This window comes from Lepidochelys olivacea (genome assembly GCF_965140295.1).
Source record: "Lepidochelys olivacea isolate rLepOli2 genome assembly, chromosome: 14".
NCBI classification, from domain to species: Eukaryota; Metazoa; Chordata; order Testudines; family Cheloniidae; genus Lepidochelys; species Lepidochelys olivacea.
The window spans coordinates 41,672,483-41,689,640 of NC_140424.1; the positions used below are offsets into that span (position 1 = coordinate 41,672,483).

General features: G+C 51.3%; 1 protein-coding gene across 7 annotated transcripts; it reads left to right on the top strand.

Moving 5' to 3' along the window:
* Window positions 1-296: 296 nt before the first annotated feature.
* On the top strand, window positions 297-15,064 carry LOC311530900 (uncharacterized protein). Of its 7 annotated transcripts, none has more exons than XM_084647926.1 (3): window positions 297-444; window positions 7,142-7,268; window positions 9,824-15,064. In XM_084647926.1, exons 2-3 carry the CDS (start codon window positions 7,235-7,237, stop codon window positions 10,855-10,857), a joined length of 1,068 nt encoding a protein of 355 aa, XP_084504052.1. In that variant the 5' UTR covers window positions 297-444; window positions 7,142-7,234; the 3' UTR covers window positions 10,858-15,064. The 7 variants fall into 7 exon arrangements, with proteins under 7 accessions (XP_084504052.1, XP_084504051.1, XP_084504054.1 ...); XM_084647925.1 differs by having other exon boundaries at window positions 297-426; XM_084647928.1 differs by having other exon boundaries at window positions 297-426; window positions 9,827-15,064.
* The last annotated feature ends 2,094 nt before the right edge of the window (window positions 15,065-17,158 follow it).

The following is a 17,158-nucleotide window of genomic DNA, read 5'->3' on the forward strand; positions in this document are numbered from 1 at the left end:
CCGTGTCCAGGGGTGCGCATCCCCGAAAAGGCAGGGGGGCTTGGGGCTGGGTGGGGGAGCTGCAGCTGGGGGGTTGGAACAATTTGTACAGTGTGTGTGGGGGTGGAGGGCTGAGAGCCATTGAACCAAACTGCAAACCCTGCATATGATGGAAACCACTTCAAGCCGGGGGGTGCGGCAGCCCCCCTCCTTCCAGCGCCTCTGGGCTGCGGTGCCATGCAGTTTATCGCTAGGACCCAGACGGGAGCAGGGCTGGGGTCACGCTGGCCCGGCAGCAGGAAGTGATGTGACTTGCACTCCCCGGTTGGTGGCTACAGTAACTCTTTGTTGTTGCTGTCTGGGTGAGTCCCAAACCCCCTTTCCCCCACCCCACGCAGAGCTGGGCCTCCAGACCGGGCAGGATCCCACCTGAGCGCCTCTGCCCAAGTAAGTCTTGGAGCCAAGGTAAAAGAAATCTTCCCATCCACTACGCCTCTATGTGCGGGGGGGGGGGGGGGGAGAGGGTTAGGCCAGGGGTGTGTATTTTTCACAAGTGAATTTTCACATCCCGGTGCAGTGTAGGGGTGCGAAGTGCGTGTGCCTTGCAAACTCCATGTGCTGGTGTGAATTTCCATCGCTCTGGAGAAGTCAATGGAGCTGCCGCCAACTGAGAGCAGCTGGGGATCTGTCTTGGGAAAAGAAACCCACTGTATGATCAGTGTTTATTAGAGTAACAATTTGTACAAAGCTGCTTTAGTCTCCTCCAGAGTCAGCTAATGCCCAACCAAGTGGAATACGATTTTGGTTTTGCATCCCTGCCCATCCTGGCTAATAGCCATTGATGGACCTATCCTCCACTACTTTTATGAACCCTGCATCTGAAGAAGTGGGTTTTTTACCCACGAAAGCTTATGCCCAAATAAATCTTAGTCTTTAAGGCGCCACTGGACTCCTCGTTGTTTTTGTGGGTACAAACTAACATGGCTACCCCTCTGATTTATGAACCCTGTTAGTCTTTTGGCCTTTGCAACATCCTCTGGCAAAGAGTTTGGTTGACTGTGTGTTGTGTGTAGAAATATATACATTTGTTTGTTTTAAACCTGCTGCCTATTCATTTCATTTCATTTGGTGACCCCTAGTTCTTGTGGTATGAGAAGGAGTAAATAACCCTTCCTTATTTACTTTTCCATCCACTCATGACTTTATACACCTCTATCCTACCCCCCCCATCTCTTTTCTAAGCTGAAAAGTCCCCGTTTTATTAATCTCTCCTCATACAGAAGCTGTTCCATCCCCCTAATCATTTTTGTTGCCCTTTGCTGAACCTTTTCCAATTCCAGTATATCTTTTTTGAGATGGGGCAACCACATCTGCCCGCAGTATTCAGGGTGTGGGCGTACCATGGGTTTCTACAGAGGCAATCTGATATTTTCTGTCTTATTATCCATCCCTTTCTAAATGATTCCCAACATTCCGTTGGCTTTTTTGACTGCCGCTGCACACGGAGTGGATGTTTTCAGGGGACTATCCACAATGACTCCACGATCTTTTTCTTTCTATAAGCAAACTACAAAGGGACAAAGCCTGCTAGCTCAAGATTTTGTTTTGTTATTTTATTCTGTCATTATATTTTTAAAGGCCTTGTCTACACTAGGATTTTAGGGGCTGATTTTCAAAGGCACAAAGGGCAGAGGTCTGTTCTGTGTTTGTATAGTCCCCTAGCTCAATAAGTCCAGGTGGGTGAGGATACCTTTCCTTGGGCCAACTTCTGTTGGCGACAGAGACAAGCTTTCAAGCTTACACAGAGCACTTCAACTTAAGTCTGGGCCTGAGCTGACGAAGAGCTCTGTCTCTTTCACCAATATAAGTTTATCCAATAACAGATATTACCTACCCACCCTGGCTTCAGGATTTTGCACCATGTTTAAATAGCAGTGAGTAGGAATAGGAAAGTGATTTTACATTTCTGCAACATTGGTGAGACTGGTACTGGAATACTGCCTGCCGTTCTGGTGTCCACATATTAAAAAGGGTGTTGGCAAAATTGGAAAGGTGTGCAGAAAAGATTCAGGGGCTGGAGAAGGTGCTTTATAGCAAGAGTCTTAGGTCTGGTCTACACTACAGACTTCTGTAAGTATAATGCACAGTCAACCTGTGGAACTCCTTGCCAGAGGATGTTGTGAAGGCCTAGACTACAACAGGGTTAAAAAAAACTACATAAGTTCATGGAGAATGGGTCCATCAATGGCTATTAGCCAGGATGGGCAGGAATGGTGTCCCTAGCCTCTGTTTGCCAGAAGCTTGGAATGAGCGACAGGGGATGGATCAGTTGATGAGTCCCTGTTCTGTTCATTCTGTCTGGGGCACCTGGCACTAGCCACTGTCGGAAGACAGGATACTGGGCTAGATAGACCATTGGTCTGACCATATGGCCGTTCTTATGTTTTTAACTAAATCACTCAGAGGCTGAAAAATCCATCCCCCCAATCAAAGTGGTTATAACGACCTAACCCCCATGAATACAGCACTATGTCGGTGGGAGAGCTTCTTGGTTTCCCCCTTTTGCAGAAGTGGATTAACTAAGGTGAAGGGAGATATTTCTTCTGTCCACTTAGAGCAGGGGTGGGCAAACTACGGCCTGGGGGCCACATCCAACCCTTCAGATGTTTTAATCCAGCCCTCGAGCTCCCATCGGGGAGCGGGGTCTGGGTCTTGCCCCGCTCCAGCTGGGCAGTGGGGTCGGGGGCTTGCCCTGCTCCACGCGTGTTGTGGCTCCGCAAAGCTCCTGGAAACAGCAGCATGTCCCTCCTCCAGCTCCTACACGTAGGGGAAGCCAGGGGGTTCTGCACGCTGGCCCCGCCCCAAGCGCCACACCCACAGCTCCCATTGGCTAGGAACTGCAACCAATGGGAGCTGCAGGGGCAGTGCTGGTGGACGGGTCAGCACGCCGAGCCGCCTTGCCGCGCTTCCGCGTAGGTGCTGGAGAGGGGACATGCCGCTGCTTCCTGGAGCTTCTTGAGGCAAGCACCACCCGGAACCTGCACCCCTGACCTCCTCCCGTGGCCCAAACCCCAGCCCCATCCCTGATCCCCCTCTCGCCCTCAGTCCCAGCTTGGAGCACCCTCCTGCACCCCCAGCCCCTCATCCCCAGAGCTTGCATCCCCATCCAGACCCTTCTGCCCCCCGCACCCCAACCCTCTGCCCCAGCCGGCGCTCCTTCCCGCACCCTGAACTCCCCATTTCTGTCCCCACCCCAGAGCCCGCACCCCCAGCCTGAGCCCTCACCCCCTCTCATACCCCAACCCCCAATTTCGTGAGCATTCATGGCCCGCCATACAATTTCCATACCCAGATGTGGCCCTTGGGCCAAAAAGTTTGCCCGCCCCTCACTTAGAGCATCTTCCTTAAACTGCTGCGTATGGTGTCTATGCAGCGTTCCCAGTGTAGACCTGCCCTTACAGAGCTCAACCTGTTAGCTTCTTGAAAAGAAGATCGAGAGGTGACTTTGAGTTGATTAGGGTGTAAATGCTGTTATGGGTTGGGCTAAACCTTGTTATGGGGCAGGCCTGGCCCCTGCCTTCCGTTCAGAATAACGCTGACGAAGGCACTGTAATCGAGTGGCTGAAACAATGGAATTAGCCCCCATGTCCACAGGCACATCTGGGAAAGCTGATAGAAGCTGAATCACGGAGCCCAGAGGGTTTCAAACACATGGGCTAGGCCAGTGGTTCACAAATGGGGGTACACGTACCCCTGGGGGTACCCAGACGCCTTCCAGGAGGGACGTCAAACTCATCTAGATGTTTGTCTAGGTTTACAACAGGCTCCATAAAAATCGCACAAAGTGAAGTCAGCACAAACTAAAATCCCATACAAACCATGACTTGTTTATCCTGCTCTACAGACTATACACTGAAATGGAAGTCCAATATTTCTACTCCAGTGGATTTATTTTACCATTATATGGTAACAGTGAGAAAGGAAGCAACTGTTCAGTACTGTTCAGGGGCTGTGACACTTTTGTATTTTCCTGTCTGATTTTGTGAGCAGGCCGTTTTTAAGTGAGGTGAAGCTTGGGGGTTACACCAGACGAATCACCTCCTGAAAGGGGCACAGTTGCCTGGAAAGGTTAAAAGCCGCTGGGGTAGGTCTTTGATTGGTCCAACTGTTAGGAGGCTGAAATTGGCTTCTTATTGCCAGCTCCTTATTCATGGCTCCCAATTCCGTCTACAAAGGCCAAAAAAAAAAAAATTAAAAATATGTCAGTGTCAGATCTTTTTTTTTTTTTTTAGAAATTTGATCAAATTAACATGACTGAATGTGATACAGATTGAAGTTACTAATTACTTAATTGTTTATTAATTCAATAATCCAATAAGGAGCTGGCTGCACCTGACAATATAAGTCTCCGGTCACCCCCAAGTGACACATCCCCGTGACGGTTACGACTGTTCTGAAGGACCTGGCACAAGCCAGCGTGTAGGTGCCTACTAGACAGCTAAATGCTTCAGTGAATACAAGTTTCAATTTTGCTGACCCAAAGGGGTAGTGGGTGTCGTGCGCTTGCTGAAGTATCTCTCAAGGGATTGAGACTTTTGTGCCAAAGCAGCGCCCTGGTTTGATCCCTAGGCTGTGCAAAAAAAATGTTCTCAGAATCCCTGAACTTTAAGAGAAGCTTTATTGGTGGGGTGGGGGAGGTGTATCTCAGGAACCGCATAACCAAACAACCTTAAATGTCGGTCACTAAGCCGCCTCCATGTTTCCATGCCGCACAGCAAAGTTCAAGACAATCCCAATACCCATGCAGATTTTAGAGTGATTAGAAGAGTTCCACCTTTAAGCAGAAAGCAGGTCCTAAACTGAACTCCCCATCACTGTAACAAACAGCTGACCCGCAGGCCTGTCTTATCAGCCCTCACCCACCTTCCACATGGAGACCCTGGCTGGTTTCAAAGTCCTTCCAACCCTTCCCCCTTTTTACAGTCTCAATTCTTTGCTTGCTAGGCTTCTTTAACCTCGGGTATGCAATTTTCACAAGAAAGGGTGGTATTTTTACAGACTCATTTACCAGCCTAGGGATTTGCACTAATTATCCCCCAGTGGTTTTAGTTTCTGATAGTTCATTGATGCTTATCTGGCTTCCCTCCACAAGTCACTGCATTGTGTGTCCTATTTCAAGAAGGATGCGAATCCCTTCCCCATCCCCAGGTGGTAACAATGCAAGGGGAGAGGGGGAACATAAGAATGGCCATACTGGGTCAGACCAATGATCTATCTAGCCCAGGATCCTGTCTTCCGACAATGGCCAATGGCAGGTACCCTACGGGAATGAACAGAAAAGGTAATCATCAAGTGATCCATGCCCTGTCTCCCATTCTCAGCTTCTGGCTAATAGCCATTGATGGACCTAACCTCCATGAACTTATCTAGTTCTTTTTTGAACCCTGTTATAGTCTTGGCCTTCACAACATCCTCTGGCAAGGAGTTCCATGGGTTGACCGTGCGTTGTGTGAAGAAATACTTCCTTTTGTTTGTTTTAAACCTGCTGCCTATCATTTCATTGGGTGACCCCTCATTCTTGTGTTATGTGAAGGAGTAAATAACGCTTCCTTATTTACTTTCTCCACGCCTGTCATGATTTTATAGACCTCTATCATATTGCCCCTTAGTTGTCTCTTTTCCAAGCTGAGAAGTCCCAGTCCTATTAATCTCTCCTCATACGGAAGCCGTTCCATACCCCTGATTGGTATTGTTGCCCTTTTCTGAAACTTTTCCAGTTCCAATATCTCTTTTTTGAGATGGGGTGACCCCATCTGCCCGCAGTATTCAAGACGTGGGCGTGCCATGGATTTATATAGAGGCTATATGATACCAACTCACGCCCATGCATCCTCACTAGCTGTGAGAGAGGAGGCCGTATGCTTCTGACAGCCTCTCTTTCAGTGGTAGGATCACCGAAGTCCCGGGTGACAGGTAAGCTGCTAGAATAACCAGGAGGGTTTTAAACTAACCAGTTGGGGGGAGGGGGATAACAGGGCAATCATGGTACCAATACCCAAGCTTGTAAACCAGCCTCAAGTCATCACAGGTACGGCAAATCCAAGCGCAAAGAGTCATATAAGTAACACTTTTAAAACAATATTTTCTATAGTCTAATGCGAGGAGCCGAGGTGGATAAATAAGAGGAAGTGGAGATGCTCATGTCTGAGAGGAAATATGATATGAATGGTATTTCCAGTTCTCTGCAGGCTCCACTTCCTGTATCAGCCTGTGGCTAGCAGGTGTGTGATAAACGGGAGGGCCCCGGCCCTCCGCCATCGGCTGGGAGGGACAAGGAGCTCTCTCTTTCTCCCCACCCTGAAGCCTCCTGGCTGCTCTGAGCAGGGTGGGGGTGGGATTCTGCTCCTCTGTGACCCCCCAGCAGGGGTGAAAGGAAGTCGAGTGACTTACCGGTACTCTGGGGCCAACTCTGGCCCCCGGAAGAAGCGGGGCCTAGGGCGGAAGGGGCGGGGTTGAGGGGGTCAGAGCCAACCCCAGCCCACCCTGTAAGGTAAGTGCCCCCCCCCACTGGGGTAGCAGCAGCAGCCCGGGGCTCCGGAGGCTATTTAAAGGGCCCGGGGCTCCCTTCTTCTACTGCCCTAGCCCTTTAAATAGCCGCCCTATTAAATAGCCCTTTAAATAGCCCTGGGGAAGCGGCGGGGCTCCAGCGGCTATTTCAAGGACTGGGGCGGCAGAGGCAGCTGGAGCCATGGCCCTTTAAATAGCCCCTGGAGCCTTTGCTGCCCCAGGGCTCCGGGGGATATTTAAAGGGCCCGCAGCTCCCCTGCTTCTACTGCCGCAGTCCTTTAAATAGCCGCCGGAGCCCTGGAGTAGTGGCGACGGGGCTCCAGGGGCTGTTTAAAGGGCCCAGGCGGTAGAAGCAGGGGAGCCCCAGACCCTTTAAATAGCAGCCGGAGCCCCAGGCCCTTTAAATTGCCCCCTGGGGAAGCCGGGCTGCCCCAGTACGGTGCACCGTCTCTTGCCAGTACACCGTACCGTGGCATACCGGCTTACTTTCACCTCTGCCCCCCAGAGCTTCCGTTTTATTGGTCCCCCACCCCTGCAACTAATGGGATTGTGGCTGGGGCAGCAGGGGCTGAGTGGGGGTCTCTTGCTGTTTCAGGGGCCGGTGACCTTCGAGGAGGTGGCTATTTATTTCACCCAGGGGCAGGGGGCTCTGCTGGACCCCGCTCAGAGAGCCCTCTACAGGGACGTCATGCAGGAGAACTACGAGACGGTGACCTTGCCGGGTAAGGGGTTCTTGTCGCCTCAGTTATTGGAAGCTGAGGGAGTTGGGATGTGGCCATTTCAGCTTCTTCTCAGGGTCTGCCCTGGTCACTTCAATTTCAGGGGCATGGGCCTGATAATCCTCAGATCCAGGGTGAGAGACTCAGATCTCCACACTCCTTCCCACAGGATGGAGGAGTCCGAAACCCATTATGATGCTCATTATCCCCGTCCCCTCCAGACCTCAAGGTGTCAGAAGAACGGTCCTGACCTGCCTGTCTCAATTCTCATTCACACACAGAATCCCACTTCTCCTCCCTTCCCGGGATTAGCTCCATCCCTGGGCAGGGCTCTGGGCTCTTGGGGTTTAGAAATAGGCCCGAGGCGAGCGAGGGGAGGGTGTCAGGGGAGGGGCAGAGTGAGGGTGGGGCCTCAGGGAGGGGGGCAGAGTAGGCTCGGGGCTTCAAGGCGGGGCATGCCCTGGGAAAACCAAAAGTCAGCACCTATGGGTGCCTAAGTGATCACTCCTTAGCCTCCAGCACAAGTGTATCTTGAGTGCAAAGGGTGGTTATCTGAAGTCACTGTCTTCCTGTGTACCTCCAGCCAAGCCTTTCTTGAATTAACCCCTTGTAGTCTTGCAGCCACCACCCTTACATCTGTCAGAAAAAGAGAACATATAATATTCATAATTTACTACAGAGTGGCTCCAATTCTGTCAAAGGCACATCTCCCCCCTTCCCATCCCAAGGGGGCTCAGTGACCACGATCAGGGGTGCCAGAACAGAGGTGGCCAGGGGGCTATGCCCTCCCTCTTTTTACCGGCCATAAGGGCAAGCGATGGGAGGGAGGGGGTGAAGAGGAGCAAGCAGGAGGTGGGGTCTTGGGGGAAGAGGCAGGGGGCTCAGGCAGAAGCAGGCAATGCGAGGGCAGGGACTCGGGGGAATGGGTGGTGCGAGGGGGAGGACTTGGAGAGAAGGGGTGGGGTGGGGCAGGGTCTCAGGGGAAGGGACGGGGCCTCAGGGGGAAGGAACAGCTCAGGGGTGGGGCCATGGGTCAGGCATTGGTGCCCCCCACTTTTAGGAACCTTGCGCTGCTCCTAACCATGGTCCCATCCGTTCAGATTCCATGTCCCCCGAGCCCAGCGCGGGGCCAGGTTGAGATCAAGGAATCTTCTTTGTGACAAACACTCTCCCAATGCCTGATCTGGTCTGATTTCATCCGCCGCCCCGAGCAGGATTCCCCTTCCCCCAACCTGGCCTGATCACCCGGCTGGAACAAGGGATAGAGCCGTGGGTCCCGGATCTCCAGGGCTTTGAGGAAAGGGGGGGAATTACGGGAGGTGCCTGAACAGCTGGGGAGTCAATCAAACTGACAGAGAAGGCATCAGAGTGTGAGGCAAAAAGCGGAGACTCCCACAAACATGTTGTGAATGAACCTTCCCAGTTCTGCCTCATCTCACCCACGTCAGGGCTGTGGCCAGGAGGGGTCATAGGACGGGAAGGGACCTGCGCTCAAGGCAGGACTAAGTATTTTCTGGACCATCCCTGGCAGGGGTTTGTCCAACCTGCTCTTAAAAATCTCCCATGATGGAGATTCCACAACCTCCCTAGGCAATTTTATTCCAGTGCTTAACCGCCCTGACAGGAAGTTTTCCCTAATGTCCAACCTAAACCGCCCTTGTTGCAATTTAAGCCCATTGCTCCTCGTCCTATCCTCAGAGTTTAAGGAGAACAATGTTTCTCCCTCCTCCTTGTAACAACCTTTTATGCACTTGAAAACTGGTAACATGTCCCCTCTCAGTCTGCTCTTCTCCAGACTAAACAAACCCATTTTTTTTCAATCTTCCCTCCTAGGTCATGTTTTCTAGACCTTTCATCATTTTTGTTGCTTTTCTCTGGACTTTCACCAATTTGTCCACATCTTTCCTGAAATGTGGTACCCAGAACTGGACACAGTACTCCAGTTGAGGCTGTATCAGCATGGAGTAGAGCGGAAGAATGACTTCTCGTGTCTTGCTTACAGCACGCCTGCTAATACATCCCAGAACGATGTTTGTGTTTTTGCAACAGGGTTACACTGTTAACTCATATTTAGCTTGTGATCCTCTGACCCCCAGATCCCTTTCCATAGTATTCCTTCCTAGGCAGTCATCAGTGTGACCTAATCAGTTGTATCATCATGGTGGATGTCACGTATGGCTTCCCACCCACCCACCCTGGCTGATAGATGTAGGACCTCACCCCCCTACTCTGTGATCGACCACAACAGGGTTATTCTTCTTCATCTTTCAAGAGTGGTGGCTCTTCTTCTTCTACTACTACTTTCTCTCTGTCTTTCACACACATCATCCCCTCTATGCTTGGATGATGTGGAGATGTAACCCAGTTGTAATGGATCACGGCGCTCCTGGCGCCCACTTCAGAGAAGGAACAATTACAGATGGTTCAGTAAATTATACCTTTCTCAATTTTCCCCAACACTTATTGTGTTGTGTTTCCCCTCTTCACTTTTCCTTGTTCTTTTCTTTCACCCAAGCATGGGGAATGATGCATGTCTGAATTCTTTCTCTTTATTTCAGCAGGTGATGGGATGGAGAATGACAAAAAGGAGGAGAATCTACAGCGGGAAGGTCCTGAGCAAGTGGCATCTCAGGGGACCTTGTCGGAAAGATCCAAGGGGAATTTTCCCCAGAGTTGCGAGCAGGGAAAAATCTGGGGGAAACAGCACAAGTCAAAGAAGCGGCTGGGCAACCAACCGAGGAAAAGAGTGGGTAAGACCCTTAATTGTGAGGAAGGCTGTAAAAGCCTCAAGGAAACCTCAGCCCAGAAGAGAATCCATGCAGAAGAGAGAAAAAACACATGCACTGAGTGCGGGAAAACCTTCAATCGGAGCTCAAACCTGATTTCTCATCGGAGAACCCACACGGGAGAGAAACCCTATAAATGCACAGAGTGTGGGAAGAGCTTCAGTCAAACTTCCAATCTTATTTCTCATCGTAGAATCCACACGGGAGAGAGACCCTATAAGTGTATTGAGTGTGGGAAAAGCTTCAATCAGAGCTCCAACCTTATTACGCATCAAAGACTCCACACGGGAGACCGACCCTACAAATGCCCCGACTGTGGGGAAAACTTCAATCAGAGCTCAGATCTTATTACTCACCAGAGACTGCACACGGGAGAGAGGCCCTACACATGCATGGACTGTGGGAAAAGTTTCATTTGCCGCTCAAACCTCATTTCGCATCAGAGAATCCACACGAGAGAGAGACCCTATAAATGCTTAGACTGCGGGGAAAGTTTTGACTGGAGCTCACAGCTTATTAAACATCAGATATTCCATACGGGAGAGAAACCGTACAAATGCTTGGACTGTGGGAAAAGTTTCAGCGACAGCTCCACCCTTATTTCGCACCGGAGAATCCACACGGGGGAGAGACCCTATAAATGCCTTGAATGTGGGAAAAGCTTCCATCAGAACTCAACCCTTATTAGGCACAGAAGAACCCACACTGGGGAAAAACCCTATAAATGCCTCGACTGTGGGAAACGTTTCAATCAGAGCTCAAACCTTACTACGCATCAGAGACTTCACATGGCCCAGAAACCTTGAATGTGGGAGCAGCTTAGGGTGACCAGATGTCCCAATTTTATAGGCGCCTATTAACCCCCCACCTTTGTCCCGATCTTTCACACTTGCTGTCTAGAGCAGCTATAACTATCTGACTGTGCCAGCCATCGGCAAATCCATACAGGGAAGATGCCTCTTAAATGTCCTTAGCATGGAAAATCCTTCAAACAGAGTTAACGGGCTTGTCTACACTGCAAAGCCTTGGCTGGATATATCTCTGCTGGCAAAGTCTCTTAGTGGAGACACAGCTTAAGACAACAGAAGGCGATCTGCTGAAATGGCTAAATTACCTCCTGGAAGGACATTTGCTAAGCCCACAGAAGCACTAGCTGCGTCTACACTGGGATTTTTTCCGGGATAGCTATGTTGTCTAGGGGGTGTATGATTTTTTTCACACTCCTCGCCAACATAGGTCCATCAGTGGCTATTAGCCAGGATGGGCAGAGATGCTGTCCCTAGCCTCTGTTTGCCAGAAGCTGGGAATGGGCGACAGGGGATAGATCACTTGACGATTACCTGTTCCGTTCATTCCCTCTGGGGCACCTGGCACTGGCCACTATCGGAAGACAGGATACTGGGCTAGATGGACCTTTGGTCTGACCCAGTATGTTCTTATGTTCATAGCTATGCCAGCAAACTTTGTAGCATAGACTTTAACTGATATCAGGCTTCAGAGATTCCACACAGTGGGGATTCTACCAGTGCCAAACCAGTGTCCTAATTCCCACATGTGTCTGTGGCATTTGGCTCCCAAGCATCCAGCTGCCCATCGCTGGGGTGAGGACACAGCAGCGGCCAAACCTGAGCTGATCGGTGACCTTCTGGCTTTGCCAGGTCTAAGCAAACCTCAGGCAGAGGAGGAGAAGCCCCCATCAGCCCCTCCTCCCTGCTGCAGCCCTGGCTGCTGAGCTGATGGGCCACAGATGGGGGAAGGGAGAGAGAGAAACTCCTCCAGACACTCCCCCTGCCTGGCTGAAGTTCCCCCCTCTCCCTTCCCTTCCCAGACGGGATCCCCCTGCCATGGAGATGAGGAGAAGGACTTGGGCCAGGCCCCACCTTCACTCTACACACCTGTCCCCACCCCCCATCTTCCATCATCCCCTGGGATGGGCTCCCCCACTTGCCTATATAAGAACAGCCAGACTGGGTCAGACCAAAGATCCATCCAGCCCAGTATCCTGTCTTCCGACAGTGGCCAATGCCAGGTGCCCCCGAGGGAATGAACAGCACGGGTACTCATCAAGTGATCCATCCCTTGCCACCCATTCCCACTCCACTACCTGGAGCTGTTCCCTGCAAGGGACGTGTCCCTGACAGCTGACAATGTGTCCACTCCCCTCTACCAGTCCCCCAGGGCTTTGTGTTCTGGGGAATGAAATATTAGGGGACCCAGAAACTGGGAGACTGAAGGTTTGGTGCTTGTGTAGATGAGAACCAGATGGGGCTCTCGGCTGGCACTAGCTAGTATTTGGGGATAATGGAGTAAGAGGGGAGGGAAGGTTTGGGCTTAGAGAGATTCTGCTCCCTGTTGTTCACCCCTTCTGCCCCTTTGATCTGCCCCCTCCACGTTTAGTCATTGACAGGGACTGATTTCCATACAGCCCTTGAAAGAGGCCTAGAAAAGGCTAGAGGCATAGGAATCACACCTCAACCCTGGCAGCATCAGCCTCTGAGGCTAGGAAATATGGTCTGGGTTCAGCTGGGGTTAGCTAGCATGTTTCCGTCTGATCTGGGTCAGACGTCAGCCAGTGTTCCTGACCGACTCTGAGCATCTGAGGACTACAGTGGAGGAGAAGCTGGATATGAGTCAGCAGTGTGCCCTTGTTGCCAAGAAGGCTACTGGCATATTGGGCTGCATTAGTAGGAGCGTTGCCAGCAGATCGAGGGAAGTGATTATTCCCCTCTATTCGGCACTGGTGAGGCCACATCTGGAGTATTGCATCCAGTTTTGGACCCCCAATACAGAAAGAAATGTGGACAAATTGGAGAGTGTCCAGTGGAGGGCAATGAAAATGGTTAGGGGGCTGGGGCACGTGACGTATGAGGAGAGGCTGAGGGAACTGGGCTTATTTAGTCTGCAGAAGAGAAGAGTAAGGGGTGATTTGATAGCAGCCTTCAACTACCTGAAGGGGGGTTCCAAAGAGGATGGAGCTCAGCTGTTCTCAGTGGTGGCAGATGACAGAATAAGGAGCAATGGTCTTAAGTTTCAGTGGGGGAGGTGTAGGTTGGATATTAGAAAACACTAGTTCACTAGGAGGGTGGTGAAGCACTGGAGTGGGTTACCTAGGGAGGTGGTGGAATCTCCATCCTTAGAGGTTTTAAAGGCCTGGCTTGACAAAGCCCTGGCTGGGATGATTTTAGTTGGTGTTGGTCCTGCTTTGAGCAGGGGGTTGGACTAGATGACCTCCTGAGGTCTCTTCCAACCCTGATCTTCTATGATTCTATGATCTCATTTATAGCAGCAACTCCTTTAGAGACGTGGTGGTTACAGGCACCAAGTTCCCCCTTGGTGGGACAGATTTTGTCATTCCAAGCAAGTCTCACCTTGCTCTGGCTTGTACTGAGGAACATTTATATTTCTACCTTTTGTATTTTATGAAGCAGAATTGAATAGATGCTAAAATAGCTGGAGCCGGGACAGAAAAATGCATTGACTCAGCCTGTGGGTTACTGGAGGGTGATGGGATGAGTCAGAGAAATTCCCTCCATCACCATGTTGATCCCCCACCCCCTACCCCCCATTAGCTCACTGATTGTTTATCCTCCCCACATTCCACCCTTCCACCTCCCAAAGTGTCGGCTCTCCATGCACTTTGATTCCTTTGATCCTAAATCAGACTCGTGAGGGCTGGAGAGGAAAGTGTCACAGACCTGGAAGAAGAATGCAATTGAATCCCAGACATGGTGTGATCCTTCTGAATTGAAATCCCGGTTTCCATCTGTTGGCAAAGTGGCTTCTGCTTCTGGGCTTTTTTCCTTGCAAAATTCAGATTATTTGGGGGATTATTTGCAAGTTTGGGGGATTTTTTGTTTGTTTTCCTTTCATTATGATGGTGCTAAAATTTTGTAAATAATACAACTAATGAGGCACAAAGTGAAGTAGGTGTAGCCAGTTTAAAAAGGAACACGGGCAAATCTGGTCTCCTGAATTTGAGTCAGAGGCAACATATTCCTGGATTTCAACGGATGTGAACTTGAAATTGGATTTTCAGCTCTTGTACTTTTGGGTTTCTCTCTTTCCTGAAGACGTTTGGATCACATACTTGGATATTAGTTTGGCTTGGTGGGATGTACAGCGGATTTATTGGATACCTGCCTCTGACAACTGAGTATTTTCCAGAATAGTCCTTTGTTATTTGTTTTTTACTGTTTCCCCACCCTTCGCCAGGTGACTTTAATGTTGTTTGAACAATGAACATTATAAATAAGTATCGACATACACACTGATGGGTGATTGTGAGGGTCACAGTTCAAGAGACAGCAAGTGATATGGAGAAGGAAGCTATGGATGGATCCTTGCAGTGACATGGGATCCAGTCAGGGTGGGAGAGGGTGGGAGGCGGAAGACAGGGGGAACGGTAAGGTTTCCTCTGGAGAGCCAGACCGCTGAGTCTGAGAACTGTTAACTCACTGCACTTAGGCCAGAGAGAGACAGGAAATGCCATCTGAGCAGCGGGTGAAGCCATCCCTGAATCCTACAGGGCAACGAATGATGCTTCAAGTTGAGTGATGAGGGGGCATCTAATTCCTCAGAGGACGAGGCTGTGCGGAGCTAAGAAGGAAGCAGGGGATGTCAGTAGGTCTGACTAGCCTTGAAGACAGGTCTGCCTCCATCTCTGAGGCCAGAGAGAGACAAGCAACCTGACAGCCCACCTGATCACCTCTTCCCGTCTAGGGGGGAGACTGTCTCTGCCCCACCCACCAGGTGCATCCCCAGGGAGATAAAAGCCTCGGCTGGGACTGGAGATGCCGACACTGCTGTCAGTTTACCCCGTTCTTTGGCTCCCGTGAAACCACATTCCCTGGGTTTCCTGTTCTCGGAGCATTTGTGACTAGATCCCAGCGTCTCTCCCGGAGCCGCTGCACTTTTCTGCCCACTGTAAAATGTTGGCTCCGTTGCTGAGGCCTGCAGGAGCTGGAAGCGGCACTGGGCTGGGGTTGAAATGCACCATGCTGAGCTGGGCGTTGGGTGGAGGGGCAGTGGGGGGGGGGGCTTTTTATTTCTTGCTTTGAAATTATAAAGTAGAATTTTAGTTTCTCAAACTCCCCGTGTCCTTAGTCTGGAATTATGAGTAGAAATGGCCTTGAATAGGTTCAGAGGCTGTCAAGGAAGCCTCTCTGAGGTGTGCTTTTCCCACCTGAGCTGGTGCCTGTGTGTGTGTCCTAAGATGGTGTGTGCGTGTACACTTTATTAGGCCTGATCCTCATGCCACAATTTGTTCCCCGTTCCTTTACAGCCTACGAAATACGGGCACGGGTGGTGCGTGAACCACTTGTTCCGGGAGGCTAGCCCCAGCCCTGCCCCTTCTGCCTGAGGCCCCACCCCTTCCACCACCCTTCCCCGCCAGGGCCCCAGACCCTCCACCGTGGCCAGAGGAGCCCTGCCCCAGCTGCCCTGAGTCCCAGCCTGCTGGCTGGCTGGCTCCATGGGGGGAGAGCAGGGAACCCAGGAGGGGGCCATGGGGCAGAGCATGGGCAGGGCCACGGCTGGCTGTTTGGGGAGTCTTTGCATCCCCTGGCCTGTGATACCTGCCACCCACGAATACGTGTCACATTTCATTTAAGAACATGATTATTTGTCTTACAGCCACACCTCCAGGTCCCGCCCAAGACCAGTGCCCTGTTGTGCTCGATGCTGTACATACATGTCATGAGAGACATGAAGGAGCTGCCTATCAGAATTGAAACCCCCCTTAGAAAGGTGGTATTCCTACCCTCTGATTGCTAGAAGCTGGGAATGAGCAACAGGGAAAGGATCTCTTGATGATTCCCTGTTCTGTTCATTCCCTCTGGGGCACCTGGCACTGGCCACTGTCAGACACAGGACACTGGGCTAGATGGACCTTTGGTCTGACCCAGTGTGGCCATTCTTATGACACACCGGCAACTTCAGAGGCTGTTAACTTTTGCACTTCAAGTAGGGATTCAACTTCTCGATGTGTGAAAAACACAGTGATAGTGGCCAAAAAGAGCATTTTAAAAAGTAAATAATTGAAAGGAGCGAAACTCCATTTGCAGTGGGTTCCCGGGAAAAGGCCATCCAGCCAAGGAAATCAGAACAACAGCAAAGACAAATGTGCGAGTTGCTATGGGGCTTTACTAGGGTGACCAGAGAGCACGTGTAAAAAATCGGAACAGGGCAAGGGGTGTAATAGGCGCCTATAAAAGACAAAGCCCCAAATCTCGGGACTGTCCCTATAAAATCGGGACATCTGGTCACCTTAGGCCAGTGGTTCTCAAACTAGGGCCGCTGCTTGTGCAGGGAAAGCCCCTGGCAGGCCGGGGCAGTTTGTTTACCTGCCGCGTCTGCTGGTTTGGCCAATCGCGGCTCCCACTGACCGCGGTTCGCTGCTCCAGGCCAATGGGGGCTGCGGGAAGCGGCGCGGGCCGAGGGACGTGCTGGTCGCCCTTCCTGCAGCCCCCGTTGGCCTGGAGCCGAGAACCGTGGCCAGTGGGAGCCGCGATCGGCCGAACCTGCAGATGCGGCAGGTAAACAAACCGGCCCGGCCCCGCCAGGGGCTTTCCCTGAGCAAGCAGTGGCCCTAGTTTGAGAACCACTGGCCTAGGCTTCACCCAGAAATGCAAACTGGTGATGGATTCTTTTAAATTCTAAAAACATGTGACCTTTATTACTATTATTATCTGGTAAACTATATCACTGAATCGAGCCTCCTTTAGCAGCGCAATGCACCGTGTCCGGCAGGGAAGAGCTGCCAGTCTAGACAATGGGATGTCCTGTGCCTCCAAGAAAACAGCCTTGGGAAGCAGGCCCGGAGAACATGCTCCCCGTACCCTCTTTGCCTGGCTTGCCCCATTTGGGGGTAACTCTTCCCCCTCTGCCCTGCCCCATCCTGGGCTTTTCCCCCTCTCTGCCACTGCCTGCCAGCGCCTCAACCCTGACCCCTACCCCCTGCCTCTGATTTTGCCCCTAGGCCCCTCTCATCCCCCCTGCCTAGCTGTCTGTCCTTCCTGTGCTGTCAGTTTAGCCCCTGCCCAGATTTTGCCCACGTCCCTCCCCTCCGATCTGCCCCCTTTACTGGTATTCGCCCTCCCGAGAGAGGGG